At 36.2% G+C, this 27,574-nt stretch overlaps 1 protein-coding gene and 1 non-coding gene across 3 annotated transcripts in view; both read left to right on the top strand.

Moving 5' to 3' along the window:
• The first annotated feature begins 556 nt into the window (after window positions 1-556).
• Window positions 557-27,574, top strand: part of LOC150093706 (transmembrane protein 138) — a 57,603-nt gene continuing 30,585 nt past the window's right edge. The window contains exons 1-3 of one of the 2 annotated variants that reach the window (XM_090412974.1): window positions 557-895; window positions 6,317-6,530; window positions 20,571-20,742. In XM_090412974.1, the coding sequence (XP_090269100.1) occupies window positions 6,406-6,530; window positions 20,571-20,742 (297 nt within the window). In that variant the 5' untranslated portion in view covers window positions 557-895; window positions 6,317-6,405. Of the gene's footprint in view, window positions 1,025-6,316; window positions 6,531-20,570; window positions 20,743-27,574 lie in introns of both variants that reach the window. The other variant, XM_090412972.1, reaches the window with a different exon arrangement.
• On the top strand, window positions 8,182-8,254 carry TRNAV-UAC (transfer RNA valine (anticodon UAC)). The gene has a single exon. It is a non-coding gene; the product is annotated as a tRNA-Val (tRNA).

Here is a 27,574-nt window from a genome sequence, read left to right as displayed (position 1 = left end):
GTAGGGTAGAATTTGTATTCAAATAGCTAAAATGAAAAAGAAAGAATATCGTTTGTAAAATAAATGATGTATTTGTATGATTAAATGTACATAAATTTCTAAATACTGTACATAGTTTTAAATGGTCAGTAATTTAGTATTCTGCTAATCAGACTTCAATCACACCTCTCATTCCCTGAATGATAACAAGAGCAAGCGTGAATTTCAAGACAAGTATTCGTCCCTGAAGCTAACTCTGTGAACGCCTTTTTGTTCCCTTGTTCCCGTATGGGGAGTAGTAGTATAGTCGGTTAGTCCTATCTAACTTTTGGAGACTGAGTGGGCCGTCATATATATCCACTGTAGCCAATCAGAGATAGCTGACCCAAGGCTATCACTAATTAATCGGTACGCAGTGAAGAGGGAAGCTAGCAAGTGCCGCCATCTCGTGGTTTTTAACTGTAACAACACAATATTTTTAATGTGTGAAAATAGTGTGGGTTCGACGGCCGATGTCGATTTCTGGCAAGGACAAGTGGTTTTTTTCTCACGGAAACTTGGGTTTTTCGTCCGGTAAACTCAAGAAATAATAAAAATCCAAATTTCCAGAAGAATAATCCATTCTGTACTAATACCTTAATTTCTGTTTATTTTAAAAGGCGTTAGCAAATTTATTAATTATTTTTTATTATTATTTTTATGTGACATCTCCAAGGGGTTCAAGGACTCAGCGTGGGAGGGCACAGTAATCTACTATTGCTTAATGTCTCCCTTTTTAATTTAGACTTATAGTTACGTTTGCATTTTTGATTAATATTGTAGTCTGATACTGAAGCAACATTCAATGCTTAGTTTTGAAAGATATGTAAGTGACAATCTCATGCTGCTAAATCGAAAGAGGTTATTCTCCAAAAGTGTGAGTAATGCGTGCTTCCATGTGGTGATACATCTGTCACGTATTGTTGAGCAACGAATTTCTGTTTGCTTGTTTACGTTTATTATCGTGCACTTAGTTTGCAAGCTTGGAGGAACATGTTCTCATAAGGTACTGCAAACATTATGTTCTGTATTTCAATAAAACATTATGAATATTTCAATAAAAAGAAAAAAAATGAAAGTTGTGGACTTTTTCTTTTTGTTGAAATATCTAAGTCCAACCTTCAGTGGATTGTTAGGAAAGTTTTGCTATATGAAACAACTCATATTTACAGCTATGAAAAAGTTTTACAACTTTTGTTGTTCTCATAAAAATTGAAAAATAAAATAAAATAAAATAAAATAAAAATTCAAACAAAAGATTCAGAAAGGGGACATGATTTTTTTTTTTTTTTTGGATTTATGGCCAAAACAACTCGGAATGTCGGCCCATTATATTTTGCCTGTGAATTTTCTGTTAAGAGTGTAATACACTGGTTATTGAAACAGAAATGAGCTAGTGCGTGTGTTTACAAATGCCAGAAGTATTCTAAACAAGGAAAATGAACTTATAGCGTTCATATAGTTCATTCATCCAATAATTATTGGCATAAGTGAGACATGTTACTTGTATCTCCACTCTAGATTGGTAAAATTTCTCTGCAATCATAAGTAAGTGTTCTCCCTTTTTGCCTTGTCTATCTTCATGAAAGACTACACATCCCTTTATCTCTATTCCTGTTAGAATGCCATCCTCAATCAAACAAATACTAGTGGTTTTGAAGCAGTATGGTGCAAGGGCAAATTCTCTATGCTTGCTGTGCAAGCTCATTAATTGAGAAAGAAGTAATATTTATTTGTTAATAAATGCATGCATTTATAATGCCATTTAGGCTTTTATTTTTGTAAATAAAAGCCGGAATGGAATGCACTGCAGCACTGTGATTTCATGCCTGTGCATAGCCATTTCCACTCCCTTCATGTCGTCTTAAACACAGGCCACACGCAGTCCAAGTAGCTCAAACCAGTGAGCTTCAGCCAGCCTTGCTTCAGAAAATTAAGTTACAACGAACTTTTTATGACAATGTTATTGACCAGTTCATAAAGAAGAACTGTAGGGTAGAATTTATTCAAGTAGCTAAATTGAAAAAGATAGAATATCATTTGTAAAATAAATGTATTTGTATGATAAAATGTACATAAATTTCTAAATATATAGTTTTAAATGGTCAGTAATTCATTATTCCACTAATCAGTCTTCAATCACACCTCTCACTCCCTGAATCATAACGAGAGCAAGTGTGAATTTCAAGACCAGCATTTGCCCCTGGTATGGTGTGAGGTGGATAGGATGGAATGTTTAGTAGGATGTTGCTATATACCTGGTAATGCGGAAGGCAGTGAGAAGGAAGTGTTTATGCAAATTGGTCTGGCAAATAGAAAAAGAGTGATTATTGTAGATGATTTAAAAATAGTGCATTCTATATCTACCTTTCATGTTTCAGACTTTTTTCCAATACAGTTTTTCCACTGGTTGTGTGATTAATTGATTATGTAAATTGGATCCAACATAGTTTTTGACTCTGACAAGTTGCATAATGTCTTTTCACCCGTGCACATTTAAAGGCTGTTAAATTTGATGTGGTGGGGTATCTACAAAATATACCCCATGCTCTGTCTACTACTTTTTTGGCTGCTAGACACTGGATTCCACCATGACTTTGGATAGAGTGTTGGAATTAAGATGATTTCCACTCTATCCACTGCTGCCTGTGAAGATATAGTGCAAATAACAGGAAAATGATCAATTCTATAGATGTTCTCTTCAGTATCCTAAATGAGCAATGAAAGATGGCAGGGGAACAGATTGCAAGATCTGTTGCGAAATACAAGTGGGTAAGTATATGAAAAAACGTATCAACTCTATTATTAAGAAGAGAACGATCATGATTGTCGAGCATTCACTCAGTGATACAGCCATGTCTATTCATGTTGGCACTACCCCAAAGAGTGTTGTATCTATTAAAGTCACCAATGTAGTTCCAATATGAGACCTCAAAAAAGGTTGAAACCGGTCTGGGTAGTGACCTCTCCTCACAATGTAATTACAGTATTACATCCCCTAGGGGCTGTGTTTTTACATTATGAGAAAATATCAAGGATAGTGAGGGAGCTTGCTCCACCTTTGATACAAGTTGCCTCGGTGTTGTACTACAACACCGAGGCAACTTGTCGAGGCAAATCCAAGTGTAAGTGGTTACTTACACTTGGATTTGCCGATAGTTTTTCGGTATGAAACTCGCAGATCTTAGTCCTAGTTCTTAGAGTTTCGCTTACTGGCAGATAAACATCAAAGGATTTGTATCCCCTTCATTATTATTAAGGTTGCCAGAAAAATAGCCTTTTGGCTTTTATACCAAATTAAGTAGTTATTGCAGAACACACAAGCAGAGATAGAGAGGTTGTTACTCCTCTTTATAAGGCCGCATCTGAACTATCGCACAGATCTCATCACCTGGATTCCATGGGGGGATGCAGAGGTGGCGGAGAAGATCCAGAGGTGGATGACAAAGATTATTGTTATAAAGGTATCTTCATGGAGTCAGAAGACTCGTTACAAAAGATCCAATATTCACAAACTAGTCATTCTTTATACAATACCTATCATATTCTCCTTAAACTCATTCACTGATGAAGCACTCACAACCACCTCTTGCAACCTGTTCACCATCCTCCAAGCAAATAATCTATTCTTAGCCTTCCAAGCACACAGACCATCAATCTGTTTTCATTACGAAGCATTCCATAGCCTCACAATCTTTGTTACTAATTTCTGGATCCCCTCCATTTATCTCCACAAAAACTGGGTCTCCAGATCTGTGTGCATTAGTCCAGATGTGGTCTTATAAAGGGGAACAGTAACCTCCCTATCCTTGCCTGTGTGTTTCTTCAACAACCACTTAATCTGACGTGTTGTTTTTGGCTACCTTTGCAATATACCCTTTAAAGTTCAACTCTCTATCCACAATCATAAGTCCCACAATGTTCCAAAATATCCACAATGATAAGTCCCTAGGCTTATCATTTTCCTTCTGTTCAAGTCCATCAGTATAGTACACACCTTGTGATTTCTTCTTCGCAAAGTATATTACCTTACACCTGGCTACATTCATAAACTGGCAGCCATTTACCTTTGCCCATGCTACTAATCTATATAAGTCTTCCAGCAGGATCTGTGCATCATCTTCATTTACTATTGCTCTTCCCAATTTAGCATCATTACCAAACAACTGAATATATCCTGTCAAATCAATTTTCTGTATCATTGATGTACAAATTAAACAACAGAGGACCAATTACTGAGCTGTGTGATACACCACTAGTCAACTGCTGTCTCCTGGACTCAATTCCTCCATAAACCATTCTTTGATATTTGTCCATCAACTGCTCTCTAATCCAGATGACTAGATTCATATCCATTCCCTCTATTTGCTCTGATTTATGCAACAGAATTCTATGTGGAATCCTGTCAAATGCTTTTCAAAGACATTTGATAAGATTCCATTGTCACTTGATTATAAAAAAGTAAACAAATTATTTAGGCAAGACAAAACTATGTTGCCCACCTAGATGGTGCATCCCTTCAAAATGATCATTCAGCAATTTAATTACAATTGAACTTTATTGTAACAAATACAGATATAATGAGATCCTGCCGTAATAAGCAAAAAGCCATAATGATTTTAATTTACACAACAGGTATACTACATGGATATGCTGTACAAATTGTACAGCAAGATCAAGAACAAGATCAGGTTAATAATCTAATCTTGTTCTTCGGGACCAACCCCCACTACCTACCTCTCCAGTGTCTAGCTTCTGCTCTCCCTCGAACACTGCCATGATTCTAAATCTTTTAAAAATGAACCCTTCCACCAGAAACATGTATACCAAAAAAAAAAAAACAGAAAATGTCTCTCGGTTCATGGAAAAAGTCTAAATTATTCATGATTTAGACTGGACCCCCCCCACCCAAGTAATTGTTCTGTTGTCATTGTTGTAGCACAAGAATTGATAAGTTTTAAACTTTTTTCATAACTTCATAAATATCCACTTTCAAGTTCCAAAAATCTCATTTCTCTTTTAGGAATATTACAGCATTCTATTCACTCTTCTATGCAACACACTTCCAGTTTTTGTTTCAGTCATGAAGTGAGAAAAATGAGCTGCCATTACACATTGCAGTTTATTATAATTATTATTGTTAATAGGTATGTATCTCCACTTAGTCCAAAGACTTATGGCAGAGGCCCAGTAAACACATTTCCCAGTTTTGTTCTCCTTCCATTAATTTCTCATTCTACAAGAAAATATTGTAGCAGGTTTTAGGGAACGCTCCCTGTGAGAATAGACTAAAGTGTTTGGCTTCAAAAACTAGCTGATAGGTAAAAAAGAGGAGACATGATAGAAGCATGTAAGTTATTAAAGGGATTTTATAGGATTAACTTTTAAGATGTTTTTCAGCACATGGCAGGAAGGGAGAGAATGAGATGTCACCCTTGGAAATTGTGTAAGAGTGTAGTTTACAAGGGTGTTAGAACTGAATTTTTTTGCTTGGAAGGTGGCAAATAGGTTGTCAGAGGTGGTTGTGACTGCTTCATCAGTGAATGAGTTTAAGGTATTGTGATAAGTATAAATGCTCCATGAAGCGGCACCTATATAATAATGCACAAAAATGAATTAGTAGGGTATCTCTATTTAATGTCTGTGATAGTTGTGTTATTTGCACTTCTTTTGCTAATTTATCTTTTATGACTGAATATAAAGAGGTAAGACAGCTTATATATCAAATAAATCCTTATATATATTATCTTATAATTAATAAAATTCAGAACCTAATAAAAGAATGATTTATCTTCCCCTGCACCCCAAGATGATTAGATAAATATTAAGCAACTTAAACAGAACTTTTAGTGCACTTTTTTGAGAAAATTGTAACTTACTCTGACAATTAAAACTAACTCTGTTAGTAACCATAATCCTTTTTATTCTCTGAACCTTAATTTGTTATGTGATCACTATAATGAAACAGCCTCAAATGATACTAAAAAAAATCATTTGTTTTCTTATTGCTTCTTGCATGTAAGAAGTTCATTTAGATAGATTTCATCCCTATCTTTTAAATTTTCCTTTTAGCATACTTTTATATTTTAGGTTAGTTGGATACCTTACTGAAGTTTTTCTCAAGAAGATAAATTTTGCTTGATGCTTATAATATCAAAGGAAAGTAGCTTTCTCTTTGCAGTATTCAGTGTAAAAAGACACTTCAACATACATTTAATTTGTGCAGTTTGCTTTCAACAAAATTCTCAGATATAATAAAATAATTTGTATGCCAAATTCTCTGTTTTTATTTTTATAGGGGATTAAACTCAAAGTTTTCTGAAGCATATATGGTGCAATGCTTTTGTTAGTCAACATCATAGAGAGAAAGAAAGAAAGGATTTAAATATGAAGGCTGGTAGTTTCTGTCCAATTTTATGTCTCCAGTATTTGTTACTAACACTAGATGTTCTCATCAATGCATTTTGTGATTTTTTTCGTGTTCCTGTAGTTACACAGCTGGTTCTGTTTGTGTAAGTATAACATTTATTTATTTGTTATTTTGTACTTTATGAAAAAAAAAAAAAAAAAAAAATATATATATATATATATATATATATATAATCAAGAATTGAAAGTGATCAAGATTGGAAGTGATTGAAAGAAAGATAGAAATTTACAAAACTGATAGGTTGCATTTGAATGGAAATGCTATGAGTCAGAGAGACTCGCTGCAAGGAGGAACGAGTGATGCGAGCAAGAGAGCAGAACTGGTCAGACTGAAATTATTGTAAAGGCGAATAGTAGTGAGTGATGATGATAGAATGAGAATGCAAGATAGATAGAGAAACAGTGGGGGGGGGGGAGGAATTATAAAGGAGAGTGGATGTTGAAAGTAGTAGGGAATGTATGTATGGGGATTGTCAATATTTGAATGGGATGTAGAGGATGTAGCTGCATCTGAAGAGATAGATAGGTTAAGTGGTAATAAAGGACAATTGGGAATAGTTAGGCGTGGGAGAAAATCAGAACTTACAAGTGGCATGGGCAGGACTGATTATAGACCTACAAGTGAATTGCTGTGTTTATTTACAAATGCTAGGAGCATCAGAAATAAGAGAGATGAAATGGTTTCGTCGCTTGAGTTTATTCACCCAAAAATAGTTGGAGTATGCAAAACATGTTTGGATAAGGATGATATCCTGACAGGAATAGAAATGGAAGCGTATAATGTTTACCATGAGAAAAGAAAGGACAAGCAGGTAAGCGAGAGTGCTGTTGAAGAAGGTGAATTATGTCTATGCAACATGGAGGTGTGAGATGTAAATAGAGGCAATGATTTTGAGTCAGTATGGTGTGAAGTGGAGGAGGACATGAAGAGATATTTAGTCAGATGGTACTATAGGCCAGGGAATGTGGAGGGTGGTGATGAAGAAATATATAACTTGGATTAGTGAACAAGAAAAGGGTGATTGTAATGAGTATTTTTAATTATGTCAGTATAGATTGGAATGAAGAGATAGCGCTGGGAATAAGGAAAACAAATTTCTTGTTCTTGAGAGAGAACTATCTCGGCAGTGTGTAAAGGAGAGCATGCAAAGATCGAGAGTCTTAGATATAATTATTTCATCAGAGAATGTAATTGTCAGTGGGATTTCACGCTTCTATCACCAACTTGATAGATCACTTCATTCAGGGTGATCACTTCACGATCACTCTCACCGAGTGATTGTGAAGTGATCACCTGAGTTGTGGCTAGCTATATGAAGATTTTTGTGAGGAAAGAATATATCTGGAATTACAAAACTGGCGATTATGAAAAGCTTAGAAGACTGCTTGGTGCTATAGCATGGAACGAGGTGTTACGGCTGCAGGAGGTAAATGCTGCATGGGAAGTGACCAAAAAATAATAATATCAGTTTGCGAATGTATTCCAAAGGTCAAAAGACAATAAAGTAGGTGTCAAATGGATGAATAAAGGGATTAAGCATGAAATTTGAAAGAACAGGATACTGTGGAGAAATCACAACATAAATAATGGTAGCAATCAATTGCATGAGGAGTATAAAGAGTAGGCCAGAAAGGTGACTCAGTTGGTAAGAACAGCAGCAGAAATTAGCAAATCAGGCCAGGAAAAACCCTAGAGTTTTTCAAATATGTGGCAAGTAGAATGGTAAGATGTATGGTTCCGTGGTGTAGTGGTTATCATACTCGCTTTACACACGAGTGGTCCCTGGTTCAATCCCAGGCGTAACCATAAAGTTTCATTTTTTGCCAGCTGGGTTGGCCGAGTGGTTAGCGTATCAGCTCTCCAGTCAAAAGGCTGTGGGTTTGAATCCCACCGTGGGCTTGTGATTGTCTGTGAAAATAATAGTGGTGATGGTGGACAGTAGATGGCGTTGGTGTAAATGAGGCGGTTTATGGATGAGGTTGAGTGGTGGAGATGGAGAGTTGTAAAGTATGTGCCCTCCCTCGATGAGTCTTAGGACACCCTGGAGGTGTCAAATAATAATAATAATAATAAGATGACATTAATGGATGTAAGTGGTAGAATGCTACTCATCATCAACAACCATGGGTCCAATGCCCGTAGGTGTCTGCCGCCATCTTGATATGATTCTTCCATTGCATTCTATTTTGTGCAAAATGATTCAGTTTGTATATAGAGTTTCTGCATCAAACAGAAAGAAGTCCAAGCAGAGAATGGGGCTTTCCATTCTCATTCCAAAATTGTTCTTTCCTTCAATCATTCCAAACAGCAACGTTTTTAATTTTCTCTCATCATTCATTCTACATATATGGCCAAATAGATGTAGTCTCCCTTTGATTATTTTCTGTATCAGGTTTTCTTTTGGTTGTATTCGTCTGTAGATTTCCTCATTGTTCACTTTCTGTATCCAGCTTATTCTCAAGATCTTTCTATAGCACTTCCTCTCAAATGCCAATTTTCTCCTTTCAGATTCTCTCAGGAGTACCCAGGCCTCGCATCCATGGAGCATGCTGCTGAAGATACAGGTTCCTACAATGCGCAGTTTAGTTTGCATCTTTATAGCTCTACTCTTCCATATTTTGTCCATGGCTTTTAAAATAGTTGTTGCTCGGGCTATTCTAATTTTTCTCTCTTTTTTTTTGGGGGGGGGGGGGTCCAAGTCATGTCGCATCCAAGATATGTGAAGTGTTCCACATTTTCCAATTGAAATCTATCTATCGTAACTCTATTCAGTAACTCCTGTTGTCCAAATATCATTGTTTTAGTTTTTTCAAAGTTGACATTTAGTCCATATCTTTTTCCTTCTGTGTATAGTGATTGCAGTGTCTGTTCCAACCTTGCTGCATCTTCTTCAATCTGGACAATGTCATCTGCAAAGCAGAGGTAGTTTATTCTCATGCCATTTATTGAAATGCCTCCACCTTCTTCTTTAATCTTTTCTAGTGTTCTTTAATTGGGTTTGTGAAAAGGCAATCATGCTTTACTAACTTACTAGTGTACACTGATGTCCAAAACCCAAGAACAAACACTATTTCTGAAGATTATAATTCCAAATTCAGGGGAATCAGCTTGTGGCAATTTGTATAATTGATGATTTTGAGTAGAAAGCAGGTACCCATTTATATTTTTGAATTGCATGCAAACAGGTCATGTGATAGTACTCAACAGGATAAAAGGCAAAGGACTGTACTAAGTGTATTGTATTTGAAGGAAGCTCTTTTCGTGAATGAATAAAGTTGCAAACTTGGATATCTTGTAAGGTCTCAAAGACATCAACGAGGTCAGTGTTTCTCAACTGCTGGGCCATGGGCCGGTACCGGGCCCTGGCATCGATTATGCCGAGCCGCAAGAGGTTCTCCTGGAATTTATCATTTTAGTTTTGTAAGCATTTTTCATGAATAATATTTTATAGTGGAAATATTCTGAGGAGAATAATATTTGTGAGTGTGTCGAAAGGCTCAGACCCAGAATGCCTAAATAACATCTGCGTAGCAAATGTCAGTGTCCAAGGTACGTATTTTTAAACACAGAAGTATTCATGAATGATTGGGAATTTTCAGACATCGAAATCTTTCAACATTCGGGAAAGTGAATATACCGCTGTTTATGACTGGTCATAAAAATTGCCTGCAAGCCGATTACAACAATGGGTGGCGTATCCTCTCTTCTCAAAACTGAACGAAATAACATCTGTGTTACAAATGTCAGTATCCAATCAGCAAGGAAGTATAAAGAAAAAAAATTTTCCACTGATTTTCAATTGAAAATCAAGGTAGTCTTGTATCCGGTGTTAAGAAATCTTGGATTGAAGGTGTTTGTGACGCAACAAATAGTGATTCATCCACCTCAAGCCTACAGAGTGATTTCCAGGATGTACAAAAGGAGGGAAAAACTATCAGCACACAGTAGAAAAGTCTGCATTCACTCGTAAGTACATGGACAGCTATTTAAAATTTGGTTTCATACAATTCCCTCACACTGACCAATTGTCACAACCTCAATATATCATTTGTGCTACTGTTCTGGGAAATGGAGCCATTGCGACTTACCCGACATCTCAACATGAAACATTCCAATCTAGTCAACAAACATTGAATTCTTTATGCATAAAAGTGATGCACTTAAAATAGAAAAGAAAATTATTTCCAAAGCTTCGACCACTGACACTTCACTTCTGACGGCATCTTATTTAGTATCATTTATATTTAGTATTTATTATATTTTATATTTATTATATATTATATTTAGTATCCTATTTAGTATTTAATATCTATATGGCAGAAGATTCAAAAACACAACTCATTGAAAAAAATTTAAAAAAATCAAAATTGCTTGCATTACAACTGGACGAATCTACAGATATTCAGAACAACAGAATTTTATTTACGGATGTACAATATATATTGACCATGATGGAAGTGAAATGAAGGAAGACATTTTAAGTGTTTTTGAATTACCTATGCACACTACTAGCAGTGAAAGTTTCAAAGTTTTAAATAGTTCAATTGAAGAGAGAGAGAGGTCTCGAATGGAAAAATTGCATTGGAGTTTGTACTGATGGTGCTGCATAGACATCTTACAGGTAGAAAGTCAGGTTTAGTCACTAAAATTAAGGATATGGCAGGCAATAATTTATTTTCAATGCATTGCTACATTCATAGGCAAAAAATGGCACTTGAGCTTAATGAAGTCCTGTTTCGATCTGTTAAAATTATTAATTATAAAAAACAGCACTTTAAATACAAGACTGTTAAAAGCATTGTGCGATGAAATGTGCTCTGATCATTAAAATCTTCTTTTCCATTTGGAAGTTCGTTGGCTGTCCTGTGGTAAAGTTCTCAAGAGGTTATATGAACTCCGAAAGGAAGTTGAGCTTTTTCTAATTGGTAAGAAAAGTGACCTGTCCCATTATTTCCAGGATAAGAAATGGGTAGCCAGGCTGGCACATCTCAGTGACATATTTTCTTACATAAACAAGTTGAATTTAAAACTTCAAAGTCCAGATGCAATAATATTTAATGCTTGGAACAAGATAGAATCAATCAAAAAGAAACTCAAATTCTGGCTTAATATGATTGCAGAAAGAAATAAAGAAATGTTTCAGTCATACTCAGATTATATTATGGATGCAGATGATTTCTATTCACAGAATTCAGTTTCAGATATTATTGCAGCCCACTTGAAGATGTTATTGTTGTCGTTTGAAAAGTATTATCCCAAATGTGAGGATCCCCGGAGGCAAAATATGTGGATTGTGAACCCACATATTTTGCTTTTTTCTTTCCCATGAAAAAACACTTCAACTTATTGAATTATCATCCTCGGACAAAGACTGGAAAGTACTTTTAATTCTATGAGTAATTCGAAATTCTGGATAAGAATGAAAATTGAATATCCAAATTTACATGAAATAGCAATGAGCTTTCTTTGTTTTTCCACCATATATCTTTGTGAGACTGCATATTTTGCCATGGCTGTGCTTAAAACAAATCAAAGGAACCATCTGAAACTTTCTGATTGTCTTCATTTGGCTGTCACTTCAATTTATCCCAGAATTAATAAGCTAATGGACAGAAAACAGCAACAGAAGTCTTACTAGCTTAACTAAAACCTTCAAAAACTCAGTTATAACAAAAGAAACTAAGTTTAACTTTTTCAATAACTTATAATTGCTGTGTTAAAGTGCTGTATTTTTAAATTCAAAATATTGATTAGTGTTGGGACTAGTGTTTAGAATTCAGAGATTCATACCTTTTTATTTATTAAATTACATACTTTGTATATACAGTATAAATATTTGCCGTGTGTAATAATAAGTGTTTCGCTGACAAGTTGACATCCTTCCTCTGCTTCCCTTGCTCAGCTGACTTCTGTTGTGAGTCACAGTGCATAAATATTTTTCTCAGTACCATTTTTGTCAAACCAACATCATTAAATCGGTACACAATAAATAACGGAAAAAACTCACGTAGAAAGATTATTTATTAGTATAATTTTCGCCTGTGTGTCACAGGCATCTTCAGTACATTAAGCTCAAAATTAAACACTAACTGACAATTCCAAAAAGCGCCACCTAAGTAGCTGGTGTAAGATAACTAAAAAGGTCAATAACTTTCCTAAAAAAATAAAATAAAATAATAATGATAATAATAATACAATAAAAAGTTAGGAAAGATTAGCTGATTTGTAAAGTACTATCTCCCATAAAGGGGATAGACGTAAGCCGTTGGATCTGTTTAAGTTAGGAGAATGAAGTAGAGTTTCACATGTTTCTTTATAAAGGCGTTCCATGAGAAACTGACTTTTGTGAAGAACTCTTGTCTTTCTCCAATGAACTCTGTGTCTAGTGAAGATGGCATGTTCAGAAAGTCCAGACTTTTCAGGTTTAAAGTATTCAATATAAGATTGGTGTTCTTCTAGCCGAATAGAGGCGGATCTTCCCGTTTGTCCGAAATAAGATCATCCACAAGAGCATGGAATCTGGTAGACACCTGGATGATTAAGATGTGGAAGCTTGTCCTTAGGAGAAGTGAGAAAGGTGGAGATTTTTCTAAACGGTCGAAATGCAACAAAAAATTCAGTGGTTTTAAAACTTTTGCTATACGTTCACTGATGCCTTGTACATAAGGGATAGTAATGCACGTTATTTCCTCTGTGTTTGAAGAGGAAGACATATTAAAACTACTCAAAGTTCTTTTAATGAAGCAATTCTTATAACCATTAGATAGAAAGGAAGAAGTTATGTATTGTAGTTCTTTCTGTAAAAGATCGTCTCTAAAACAAAAGGAGTGGGCCCGATGAACCAGTGTTTTAATAGTTCCTGCCTTTTGACTGGGATGGTGATGAGATTCCGCATGGATATAATGGCCTGTATGAGTCTTCTTTCTGTAAACTGAGAAATGTAGGTTACCATCTGGTTGGTGAAGAATTAGAACATCTAAAAAGGCTAACTGCTTATTTAATTCTACTTCTAGGGTAAACAAATAAGCAGGGGCCACTCCTTTTGTTCTACAGACGACCTTTTACAGAAAGAACTACAATACATAAATTCTTCCTTTCTATCTAATGGTTATAAGAATTGCTTCATTAAAAGAACTTTGAGTAGTTTTAATATGTCTTCCTCTTCAAACACAGAGGAAATAACATGCATTACTATCCCTTATGTACAAGGCATCAGTGAACGTATAGCAAAAGTTTTAAAACCACTGAATATTTTTGTTGCCTTTCGACCGTTTAGAAAAATCTCCACCTTTCTCACTTCTCCTAAGGACAAGCTTCCACATCTTAATCATCCAGGTGTCTACCAGATTCCGTGCTCTTGTGGATTATCTTATTTCGGACAAACGGGAAGATCCGCCTCTATTCGGCTAGAAGAACACCAATCTTATATTGAATACTTTAAACCTGAAAAGTCTGGACTTTCTGAACATGCCATCTTCACTAGACACAGAGTTCATTGGAGAAAGACAAGAGTTCTTCACAAAAGTCAGTTTCTCATGGAACGCCTTTATAAAGAAACATGTGAAACTCTACTTCTTCATTCTCCTAACTTAAACAGATCCGACGGCTTACGTCTATCCCCTTTATGGGAGATAGTACTTTACAAATCAGCTAATCTTTCCTAACTTTTTATTGTATTATTATTATTATTATTATTTTTTTTTTTTTAGGAAAGTTATTGACCTTTTTAGTTATCTTACACCAGCTACTTAGGTGGTGCTTTTTGGAATTGTCAGTTAGTGTTTAATTTTGAGCTTAATGTACTGAAGATGCCTGTGACACACAGGCGAAAATTATACTAATAAATAATCTTTCTACGTGAGTTTTTTCCGTTATTTATTGTGTACCGATATGTCTACTCGCGGTTTACCTCTTTTAAAACATCATTAAAATCAATTTAATAATACAGTAATCAATTTTACACTGAATGGGATCAGAATGGGATATGTCAATGAAAACAAGCACAAATTAATTTAATGATGTTGGCTTGAGGAAACTACAATATGCTACAAGATTTCATTAGTCCAGTGATTAATAACTAATTTAAATGTAATTTTATATTTGTCAAGATGCCACACCATACACATAAGTATACTAATACTCGTTATGATTATGCCATAATTAATTATTAATACTTATGTCAGTTTAATGTATGAACTTTACAAAAAAATGGAAAGGTATTTATGAGTAAATTTGTTGGGACCAGGCCCTCATCTTGTAAAAAAAAATAATTTATCCGGCCACAGTCTCACAAAGGTTAAGAACCACTGATCTAGGTGATTTCATGTGAGAAAGAATTCCATTGGCTTGAAGAAGGTTGCTGATATTGCCATAGAGTTTGGAATCTCACATAGCATTGTATCCAGGCTCTGGGCATCTTTTCAAGCCAATGGAATTTGTTCCAGACATTTGCTAAGAGGTCATCCTCACTCTACCATGAAGCATGAAGACAGATTTTTGGTTCATCATCATCTTCCTTATACCCTCTTTTACCTTGCGGTGTCGAGGGTCCATTGATCATCGGACCCCACTCCGTTTACAGGATAAGGTGGTCAGCCTTATGCCCCGATGTATCCTATGGCCTGTAGTGTTGAGTTCTCAAGGCCAGTTTGCCTGCTTTGCAGGATGAAAAACCCCAGAATAAACTGGGGAAAAAACCCTGCTGTCCACGCCCAAGACTGGCTAACTTGGCTATGGCTGAGGAAGATCCTTCAGCTCCTCACGTCACCGACAGGAATCGAACCTCGGACACTCCTTCCCCAGGCATATGGTTGCGAAGCGCATAGCCACTAGGCTAACCACGCGAACCGAGATTTTTGGTTATAACAACAAAACATAATCAACACACCACAGCAGGTGTGTTGATTATGAATCCAGCTTGTTCTTCACCAAGCTTTTCTTCCACAATTCTTCTCAACCGTTTCTCAAGTATACTTGCATAGATCTTGCCAGGAACACTCAGTAGGGAAATACCTCTGTAATTCTGACATGCAGTTTTATTTCCCTTTTTATATATGGGTACTATGAGAGCTCTACTCCAATCATCGGGAATTCGTCCCTCTGTCCAGGCTTTCTGAACTATGCAGTGAAGCCACTGTAAGACTCTTATACCACCATACTTCAGCATTTCTGGTCGAATATCATCTACTCCTGCTGCCTTTCCACATTTCAAGCCTTTGATGGCTTTTTCTACTTCAAGTATGGATATGTATTCCTGACTGCATGCCTGGTCAGTCTTTTTTACCACTGTGCTGTCATCACTGCTTGTTTCATTTAGCAGTTTTTCAAAGTAATTACTCCATACTTCAAGGATATCTTTTTCTCCCGTTTTCATGTCACCTTTATCATCTCTAATTCCTTTTATAGCACTCTTTCCTCCATTCTTAAGCTTCTTCAACAACCTCCAGAATATTTTGCCACCTTCTTGATATTTATTTTCTATATTCTTGCCAAAGTCCTCCCATGACTTTTGTTTAGCTAGTTTTACACAGTGTTTAGCATTCTTGCATTTGTCTCTATATTCTCTAAGAGCACAAGCTGACTTATTTGACAGGAACTTTTGGTATGCTTTCTTCTTTTCCTTCACTACCTCTTTAACCTCCTGTGTCCACCAGGGAGTTCTGATTTTTTTATCCTTACAAACAACCTCACCACATGCCTCTCTGGCAGAATCAATCAATGTTTTCTTCAGAGTTTGCCACTGAATCTCCAAGGTTTGATTCCTGTTCTCAAACTCTTTCATTTTTCCTTCAATAATCTTTGTGTATTTTAGTCTACAGCTCACATCTGAGAGCTGCTCAACTTTTATTCGCTTTAAAACTTTCTTACATGTTATTCTTTTCAATATGAAATTCAATTTTATCCTGCTCAAGACTAAATAGTGATCACTTCCAATTTCAAATCCTCTGTACACTCTGGTGTCCTGCACCAGGGAGAAAACATCACTATCAACAATAACATAGTCAATGAGACTTTTCTTATTCCTAGCCTCTTCTCTCCATGTGAATTTGTGCACATTTTTATGTTGGAACATGGTGTTAGTAATAACTAGTCCATGTCCTGAGCAGAAATCCAACAGATATTTGCCATTATTATTAGCTTTGCTCTTTTCTCCAAATTTTCCCAAAATATTTTTGTATGTCTCACAATCATTTCCTACTCTGCTATTTAGATCCCCAACAAGGACCAACTTTTCATTTTTCATTGTGTCAGTTGCTTTTTCTAAAGCCTCAAAAAATTCCTCCACTTCTACCTTAGTAGAACCTTCTGTGGGACCATAGGCACAAATAAGTCTCATTGTCCAGTTCCCCATTCTCATATTTGCCCACATTACTCTACTTGAGACTGACTGCCATTCAAGAAGATTAGCCTCGTATTTTGTGTTGAATACTATGGCTACTCCTGCATGGATACTGGAAAATTGTTGATCTAGTAGATGCTTTAGATTCTTTCAGAACTCCATAGGTTGATAAATGTTTTTACCAATGAAAAAAAGAAAAATTGTAATCATTCTACAAAAAATAACTTTAATACTTATAATGAAATGATTTCACAGATATTATAAATTTGAAAAACATAATATCAGCTTGGATTTTTTTTTCATTACATATTAAAAAAAACCTGACTTTTTCATTAATAACTTCCTTTGGGATAATTATATTAAGAGGAGGAAAAATTTATCCAGAATTTAGTCAGTAACATTGATGATCTTGGGGTCATATCCCATCTATGATATGAAGTTCCTTAAAAAAGGTATGAAGGAATTTTCAATTAAAAGTGAATTAGCTGGTCTTGTATTGAAGTGGTAGGGTTTTCCCTTCCAGAAAGTCTGGTTTTTCATCATGCAGAACAGTGAAACTATGAGAAGGTATGTAATTGCAAGACTTGAGACTATCTAAATAGGAACAATTATCCTGTTATGGCATTAATTATGTTTCTGTGGCTGTGAAGCCAAGTTATTATGCAATGACAAGCTAATTGAGTCTAAATATTTAAGGGAGGAGAAGAGGAAATGAAAAATTACTAATACTGATAAGCTTTTCACAGCAGAACTTAGAATAAGTATGGTTCACATGTTGCATTATTATATCAGTTACCTTAGATTGCTTGCCAGTGATGGTTTGAACATTTGAATATGACAAGCTGCAAGCATTAATGCCTGCAAACTCTGCAGATATTTATCTGCAAACTGCATTCATAAAATTTTATTTTATTAAACTTACACATATGGATTGGATATATTTTACACTGAAGCAATAAATATGTTGTTTATTGTTTCACTATATTTAATACAAAAAAACTAACAACTGGGAATATACATCACCACTCTGCTAACGCATTCCTGGATGCTGATAATGTCAAGTTCTTTCCTAATATCTGTGTTTTTTAATATGATATTGCCATTGATGCCATCTGTTCATGCCTCTAATCATTCTCAGGACTCTCATATTTGCAGTCTCTAGTCAATTGTTTTACTTCTGACCCAACTCTCAGATCCATAAGTTAAAACTGGTTTGAACACTGTCTTGTATACAGCTAATTTAGTGTTCCGACTAATTTCTCTCTTATTCCATATGAATTTATTCAATTGACTTCCTACCATACCAGCTTCGTTGATTTTGTTGTCTATTTCCATATTTAATTTACCATCGTCACTAAAAATCATGCCTAAGTAGCTGAAATGTTTTACTTGTTCCACAGGTTCTCCGTTCACAATGCAGTTGACATTTTCAACGATTCTACCTATTTTCATTGTCTTTGTCTTTTTATTGCTGACCTTCATGTCATATCTATTACAACAGTTATTCAATTTAGTCAAGGAATCTTGCAAACTTGTAGCAGATTTATTTAGAAGTATAACTTCATCCGCATAAAGCAAAGAGCTGACATTAACATCTCCAATTCTGATATCATGTTTAATACCAATTTCCTTCATAATGTGATCCATATAGATAATGAATAACAGAGGGGATAATGTTCATCCTTGTCTCACACCAGATTTAACATTAAACCATCCTCCTGTACTTCCTTCAATTCTAACTGCTGACTTACAACTCAAATAAAGACTAAGTATTGCTTGATATAATTTTCCATTGACACCATATAACTGTAGTGTATTGAATAGCTTTTCTCTTGGCACCTTGTCATATACCTTTTCCAGATCGACAAAACTTAAATACAAATCTTTGTTATATTCCCATGCTTTCTCAACTATTTATTGTAAAGTGAAGATCTGATCCTGACAGCCTCTATTTGGCCTGAATCCAGCTTGTTCTTCACCAAGCTTTTCTTCCACAATTCTTCTGAAGTATACTTGCATAAATCTTGCCAGGAACACTCATAGGGAAATACCTCTGTAATTTTCACATTCAGTTTTATCTTCCTTTTTATATATGGGTACAATGAGAGTACTCTACAGCACTCTTTCTTCCATTTCTAAGCTTCTTTAACAACCTCCAGAATATTTTGCCACCTTCTTGATACTTATTTTCTATGTTCTTGCCAAAGTCCTCCCATGAATTTTGTTTAGCTAGTTTTACACAGTGGTTAGCTTTCTTACATTTGTCTCTGTATTCTCTAAGAGCACAAGCTGACTTATTTGCCAGACTTTTGATATGCTTTCTTCTTTTCCTTCTCTCTCTCTTTAACTTCCTGTGTCCACCATAGAGTTCTGATTTTTCTATCCTTACAGATAACCTCACCACATGCCTCTCTAGCTGAATCAATCAGAGTTTTCTTCAAGGCTTGCCACTGAATCTCCAAGGTTTGGTTCCTGTTCTCAAACTCTTTCATTTTTTCTTCAATAAGCTTTGTGTATTTTAGTCTACAGTTCACATCTGAGAGCTGCTCAACTTTTATTCGCTTTTAAACTTTCTTACATGTTATTCTTTTCAATATGAAATTCAGTTTTATCCTCAAGACTAAATAGTGATCACTTCCAATTTCAAATCCTCTGTACACTCTGGTGTCCTGCACCAGGGAGAAAACATCACTATCAACAATAACATAGCCAATGAGATTTTTCTTATTCCTTGCCTCTTCTCTTCATGTGAATTTGTGCACATTTTTATGTTGGAACATGGTGTTAGTAATAACCAGTCGATGTCCTGAGCAGAAATCCAACAGGTATTTGCCAGTGTTATTAGCTTTGCTCTTTTCTCCAAATTTTCCCAAAATATTTTTGTATGTCTGGCAATCATTTTCTACTCTGCTATTTAGATCCCCAACAAGGACCAACTTTTCCTTTTTCATTGTGTCAGTTGCTTTTTCTAAAGCATCAAAAAATTCATCCACTTCTGCCTTAGTAGAACCTTCTGTGGGACCATAGGCACAAATAAGTCTCATTGTCCAATTCCCCATTCTGATATTTGCCCACATCGCTCTACTTGGGACTGCCTACCATTCAAGAAGATTAGCCTCGTATTTAGTGTTGAATACTATGGCTACTCCTTCTTTTCCTTGATTGTCATTGCCTGAATATAACATTTTGTATTTATTGCTCAGAACGATCTCACCAGTTTTTGTCTTTTTTGTTTCAGTCACCCCTATTATGTCGATCTGGTACTTATCTATTTCCTCAGCTAGCTCCATTTCTTTGCCATTTCAGGCTTCTTATGTTGATGGTACCGATCTTGAACTCTGGTGATGTTGAGTTGGGGTGTGTTTTCAGATTTGTTCCCGTAGCTGACTTTTGCTGTTCGCCCTGGTTCCCTGGCGAAAACAACAGGGGCCTTGTGTAAAGTTTTTAATTTGACTTAATAAAAACTATTGCAACCATTTGTTATGTATCAGACACTCCCAAGATTAGTTTAAAATAGTATTACTTTTTGTACAATCCTATATTCAAATCATATTATATTAGATTTCAAGAATTCACCCTTTCACAGAAGAAAATTTGCACTTTTGAAAAGTACTTTCATTTGCATATATACAATTGTCACCTCCTCATTTAATTATATTTTCTTCATTGTTTTAATTCTCCTTTCACAAAGGGAAACATCAAAATGTTCTTTTCAGTGAATAAACTATGCTTGAATTTTATGAATTATTAAATTTTTTAAAGAGCTGTTATTTATATTTTCAGAGTTCAAGATATATGTGTCATTTTTACTATCGTCATTATATTCCTCATGTTCTTCAATACATATGTGTTTCAAGCAGGATTAATAGGAATCCTTTTATCCAGATTTCGCTTTACTTTAGTCTTGGCACTTCTGTACCTTTCTCTGTCAATAACTTATCATGTTTGGAGTTTGGTAAGTTCTTTATAGTCTTAGTTTTTTTTTTTTTTTTTTTTATTAATTAAGATTCCTGAACTAGTTTCTCTATCACTCATCAAGATCAAATCAGCATCGTTGAAATGAAATGCAGTGTTTTTGAATTTTGATCTTGGCTTTTGTGATATTATTTCTGACCAAGATTTTAGATAAAAAATATTGTACTGTTCAGAAATAAATATCTACATTTAGACTAAGTTATAGGCATAGAAATGAATAAAAATAGTGTGACTGAAAAAGGATAACTTCTCAGACACACCAATGGGAAGAGAAACATTAAGGAATTTTGCTGTATAGGATAATTACTTGTCATCAAAAACACTAATTATAACATCCTTTCTTTTAGTTATTTGGTGATCAGCATTCATTATGGTAAATTATGGAGACAACTACTGTGTAGATTTGTATCTTTAATTTAAACAAAAATGATTGCCCAGCATTTTAACCTTCGTATTAAGGTCATTATCTGGAGTACAGTGTGTGTGTGTGAGTGAAGAGTAAAGCTATATTGTAATAATCAACACATCACTAATCTGGTCAACCATTAACACTACTAGCCTGACACCTGCTTAAAAAAAAAGTGGGTAAAAAACTCCACATTCAAGCTGAAGTCCTACTCTTTATAATGCTAGAGGCAACTCTCATTTAATTAAATAAAAAAAAGTATGAAATTATTGAGATATTGGTTTCTGAAATTATTATTATTATTATTATTACGGGCAACTCCAGGGAGTCATTAGACTCATCGAGGGAGGCCCCAAATCATATTCATCACAACCATTCGACATTCATACAGTATCTATCATACCTCGCCTTAAACTCATTCACTGTCACAGCATCCACCACAGACTCTGGGAGCGCATTCCACTCATTCACCACTCTAAAAGTAAAGAACCCAGCTCTAACACCTTTACTGACCACACTTTTGCCAAGTTTCCATGGATGTCCCCTAGTCCTCCCACAACCAGCCCTGTTCTCAAAAATATCTTCTGAATTAATTTCATAGAAACCCTTCAGTAATTTGAATGTCTCAATCATATCGCCCCTCCTCTGCCTATCAACCAATTTTTGCAACCCACAAATCCTCAACCTGTTCTCATAAGGTTCATTCCACAGACCTGCTATCATCTTGGTCACTCGCCTCTGGATCCTCTCCATCTCCTCCCCATCAAGAAGAAACCTAGGTGACCAAATCTGGGCACAGTCGAGATGGGGTCTTATCAAGGCCTGATACAGAGGAACAATAACCTGCTTGTCTCTGCTTGTCAACGTATTCTTCAGCAACCAAGTGATTTGATGAGCTGATTTGGCCACTTTTGCAATGTGCCCCCTAAACTTCAACTCCTTATCCACCAACACTCCTAAATCTCGTGCCTCATCAATTTCCTGGAGTACAGTTCCACCAAGGTAGTAAACTGCTGCTAATCTTTTCACCCCAAAATGTATAACCTTACATTTTGCCACATTAAATTGACATCCATTCTCCTTAGCCCAGACCTCCAATCTATCCAAATCATCTTGCAAAATTTTAACGTCATCTGCATTTGCTATTGCCCTACCCAACTTTGTATCATCTGCAAACAAATGAACTGTTCCTCTCAGATCCTTTCCTATATCATTAATGAACAAATTAAACAGCAGTGGTCCAAGAACAGATCCTTGTGGCACACCACTAGTCACAGGCCGTCTTGTGGACTCTACTCCTGAATAAACCACTCTCTGATATCTCTCCGTCAACTACCCTCCTATCCATCTCACCAACCTATATCCATCCCCATATGCTGCAATTTACTGATTAGAATTCCATGTGGTATCCTGTCAAAGGCCTTAGCAAGGTCCAGTAGAATCACTGTAAATCCATTACCCTTATCCATTTCAGCCATCGCTGTGTTATAATACGTGAGCAAGTTACTGAGGCATGACCTACCCTTCACAAAACCATGCTGTCCCCCGATACAGTATCCCATTTTCTTCTATCCAATCTTGTAGTTTCCTCTTGACTATTTTCTCCAAGCTTGATAATGATTCCTGTTATGCTGATTGGCCGGTAATTTTCAACAGCAGCCTTGGAACCTCCTTTATGCAGCAGAACTATTTTTCCCTCTTTCCACCCCTTTGGGACTGACCCAGACCTGAGGCTTAAATTAAACAAAATGGTCAAGGGCACTGACACTTCTTTAGCCGCTTCACGTATGACAACAGCTGGTATACCATCCAATCCCACAGATGTATTGACATTGAGGTTCTGTAATAGACTAGTTACCTCTACTTTGTTCATCACAATTCCAGTATAAGCTGTTGGTTCTTCCATTCCTGCAATGTCACCACCTGGATGATATACTCTTGTAAAGTGCTCGCTCAGTAATTCCACTATATCGACTGATTTGGTTACCTCCCTACTCTCAGCATTTTTTAAGATCATTCTACCATGAACATTTTTCCTTTTACTTGCAACATATTGAAAAAACTGTTTGGGATTCTCTTTAGCCTGCATGGCCAATTTTTTTTCGTAATCCGCTTTTGCTTTTCGTAATCCGCTTTTGCTTCTCACGCCTGCTGGTCACCTTTCTCCTTAAATTCCCTCCACAATTGTTTCTTTTTTTGCAGCTCAAGCTTAATAGTGTTATTCATCCATTTAACCCCTACTTGATTTATTATTCGGACTCTTGGTATACAGTCAACCATTGCCTCCTGCAAACACTTCTTAACCACCTCCCATGCACTATCAGCATCCAGCCCTTGTAGTTAGTTTTACATGCCATGGCACTGAGTCAAGCACACACCTAAGCTTATCATACTTACTAGCCTGGTAATTCCACACGTACCCTGTCTTAATTGTAAATTCCACTCCTTTAGCCACCTCCCAATTCATGACCTTATGGTCACTCTCACCAATTGGTGGCAACATGATCATGTTCGTTACAGCTACATTCTCAGTTGCAATTACTAGGTCAAGCACTCTCTGCCCCCTGGTATTTTCCACTACATGCTGCCACAGATAGTTGTCCCTTAATAACTGCATAAAATCCAATTCCTTCCTCCCATGTGCCCTCTCCTCTTTCCAGTCAATGTTACCATAATTGAAATCACCCATAATAATTACCCTTCTTCCACTCATTTCTTCTATTTGCCTATGCATACTATCCCCACCATCGATTCCATCACCTGGTCTATAGCAGCACCCAATTGTATATTTTGTTCTGCTAGGTTCTATCTCACACCAAACAGCCTCAAATGTGCTCTTTTCTCTATCCTGCAGTTCAACTTCTATACTCCTTGGCTGCAACTCATCAGCTATCATCAATAACACTCCCCTCCTCCCCCCTTTTTATTCACCCTGTCATTCCTGAACACGCTATACCTGTCGCATTCAATCCCACTAGCTTTATGATCTTCTGTCAGCCATGTTTCACTAATACCAACAACCTGTGGTCTAGAAGTGTAAACCAAGGCCAAAAACTCTTCCTTCTTGTTCCTAATATTCCTGGCATTAGTGTACATGAATTGCAGAAGCCCATTTGTCCCATCCCTACTTTGATGCCTTATACTAACTATCCCATTCTGATTTGTTGTCCTTCGTACTCACTAGGGCATAATATACTCATTCATACACTCAACTGCCTCCCTAAAGTCTGCATATCTACTCCCCCCCCCTTAATAAATCTAGTTTCCCTGAGTCTGTACATCCACTTTCACATCATTCATCAACACTTTTTCAAGCCTCCGTACACCAACTCCATTCAAATGTAACCCATCCATCTTATATAAGTCCTTTTGCCCATCGAACTCATTCCACACATCCACAAATTCCACACCACTCTCAATGCATAACCTGCGCATAAAGTCATTGGCAATTATGGCCCTCCTTCTAAACGCTTCACTGTCAGTCATACCGCGGTAAAATACTCACCATCCTAACTCTCTCACTCTTCTCTTTTGCTACCTCAAGTAATTCCCTCACATCCCCTATCATTTCCATTTTGTCCTCTTTCAAATCGTTTGTTCCTGCCACGATTATCATCTCTTTCACCTTCTGTTTTTGCACTCGCATAGATTCGCTGATGTCCTTTATGTTGGCACCCGGCTGGTACAACTTCGTTAAACTCTCAACTATCACACCTCTTAATAGCGAATCCCCATACAGTACTCGCTCCTTCGTTTTATTGACGTTTACGAACATTCTATTATTTGTCATCACAGACTTTCGCCAGTTATTAGTCGGTACGTTCAGCACACATTTTTCCATATGCTCCAGTTGCCTTTTTGCTCTGTGTATCGCTCCATTCAAACGCACAATTTCACTACTTGCATTTATCTCGCCATTTTCATTATCAATCAAATCATCCATTTGTTCTGTATTTCTACCTTCATTTACACTTTCAACGACGCTCTCACACCTATCTGGCACTACCACGCAATTCTCTATCACACCGCCATTTTCTACATTCTGACTATCGTTAACGATATCACTCTCGCCACCCGAAACACGCTTGAGATCCTCATTCTCCTTACGCTTTCTGCACATATTAACTCCACTATCGCCCTCTAACCAGACTCCCGCTGCTCTTCGCAAAGCATACATCTCACAGACAGCACATTGCACAAATTCATTTACATCAAAACTCTTAAACAAACATGACGACCTGGCCGCCATTTTTTCTTTATCTTTATCGGTGCCATATGTACGCTATCTTATCTTAAAAATAATACTTAACAGAAAACACACAAAAATTGCGCAAACACACCAAGAAACAAAAAGCAAACAATGCTACTTAAAATTCTAGTAAAATTGCCAATGTTAACACAAAATACTACTAATCTTTTCAGGAGCTCTCGACAAGCCGACGATCAAATCAGTGCGACACCAAGCAGATCAATTGCCTAGAGTAAGGAATTGCTGGAAAACTTCAAACAGAAATTATGTGGATTGAATGTGCATTGTCATTTACCTTATGATTAAAGCCAATAAGAATACAGTTTGGCTAGCTAAATCCCAAATTGCCAGCCCATCCTCATTCATTCATTATCCAGGTAGATGCATAACATGGTACACCACGAGAAGGTGCAGATTGGACATTAGATCAGAAGCTCTGGTCAGTTCTCTGCATTCCTTAAAAGGCTACATGGAGGTCTCTTCCCAGTTATACAACTTTGACTTTGAAGTCAGCAGAATAAATTTATATGGAATAGGAGAAAAATGAATCAAAGCACTAAATTAGCTATATACAAGACAGTGTTCAAACCTATTTTAACTTATGGATCTGAGAACTGAGATAGAAATAAAACACTTGACCAAAGCCTGGAGACCACAGATATGAGAGTTCTGAGAAAGAGTAGGGGAGTGAACAGATGACATCAGTTGTGATATCATATTAAGAAGGAAGCTGTTAGGAAAGAACTTGACATTGTTAGCATTCAGGAATGTGTTAGCAGAGCTAATCTCAGGTGGTACAGTCACTTAAAAAGAATGGGAGAAGAAAAATGAAAATTGTAGATCAGAGAGGTTGATGATGTAACTTTTTCATGTAGTACTATCATAATGTCCTGTACACCTGAGGGTACATATCAAGAATTTGATGATGATGATGAATGTGTGCCATCTACATTCTTGAGGTTGTTAGGCCATTATTATTGTTGAGATTAGGATGGTTGATCAGCATTTCACAGGCTTCTTTAAATTTACATTAGTACCAGATTTTGGTACAGTGTAAGAAGATGCCCTTCCACTTAATTTAGTGTAGTGTGTCCAGCGCATGATAAAGGTCCAGTTTTTTTATAATTATTAAATCTGATTATTTGCTGTGTTCCTTTTTTCCAGATTGGAATCATGCATCCTGTTTTGCCTATACATGGCAAGTTACAGGTGCATTGGATTTGGTACATTCCATTGTAGACCAGGGGATGAAAGGAAATCCTTGAACAGTTAAATAAGTTTTTAAAGTAGTTATCTTCATAATTTACCATAGTGATGACTAATCATAGTAGAACATTATTAATTTGTTTTGAAATACAGCAAATCTCTTAAGTTCAGAACAGCTGGTTATAGTTATATCATCACTGCTGCATTATTATTTCACTCCTTCATTTCCAGATGAATATGGTAATACTTTTTCATTTTGTCTTGAGTTATTGTCATATGGGTGTTAACAAGATAATTACATCATTATCATCATCAGTTTCCTGATATGTACCCTCACAAGCTGGCCAGGCTCTACACAATCAATCACAGATAAAATAGCAAGATTGCTTTGCCAAAAAAATCTAAAAGTCACTTTCTTCCCAATCAACAAAATCTCCAGTCATCTGAAACCTCCTGAACCACCACATCTGCCAGTTAAAAAAACCAGGTGTCTGTAAGATTGCTTGCAGTTGTGGGCCACACTACATAGGACAAACTGGCAGATCTGGGGAGATATGCCAATCGGAACACATCAAGGACATTATTATTGCTTTTATTCAAACATTCAAAAAATCAGCTGAAATGGAATATCCTCTACAGCAGCAGGCATGTCAAACTCGTTTACCTCCAAGGGCTAAATTAAGAATTATACATCAAGCCACTGGCCGCAACAGAAAAAAAATCTTGAAATAAAGAGGAAACAGATTTTTTAATATTAACATTACAGTATATAAGTACATAATACAGCCATGTTACAAAAATACATATAAAATATAAAGTTTACATATTTAAATAAAATTATACATATCATTTTTTTGAAGAAACATGACAACGTTTTCATTAATGAATTCTTCAAAATTTGGTTGAATTTGTTGACCTGTAGTTATTTTCAATATTACTTGCATATGCTGG

Source organism: Typopeltis vanoorti, chromosome 23, assembly GCF_054136105.1.
Source record: "Typopeltis vanoorti isolate ZY-2024b chromosome 23, IOZ_Tvanoo_1.0, whole genome shotgun sequence".
NCBI classification, from domain to species: Eukaryota; Metazoa; Arthropoda; class Arachnida; order Uropygi; family Thelyphonidae; genus Typopeltis; species Typopeltis vanoorti.
Note: the sequence above shows the minus strand (reverse complement) of the source record. Positions and strands in the feature narration are given on the sequence as shown.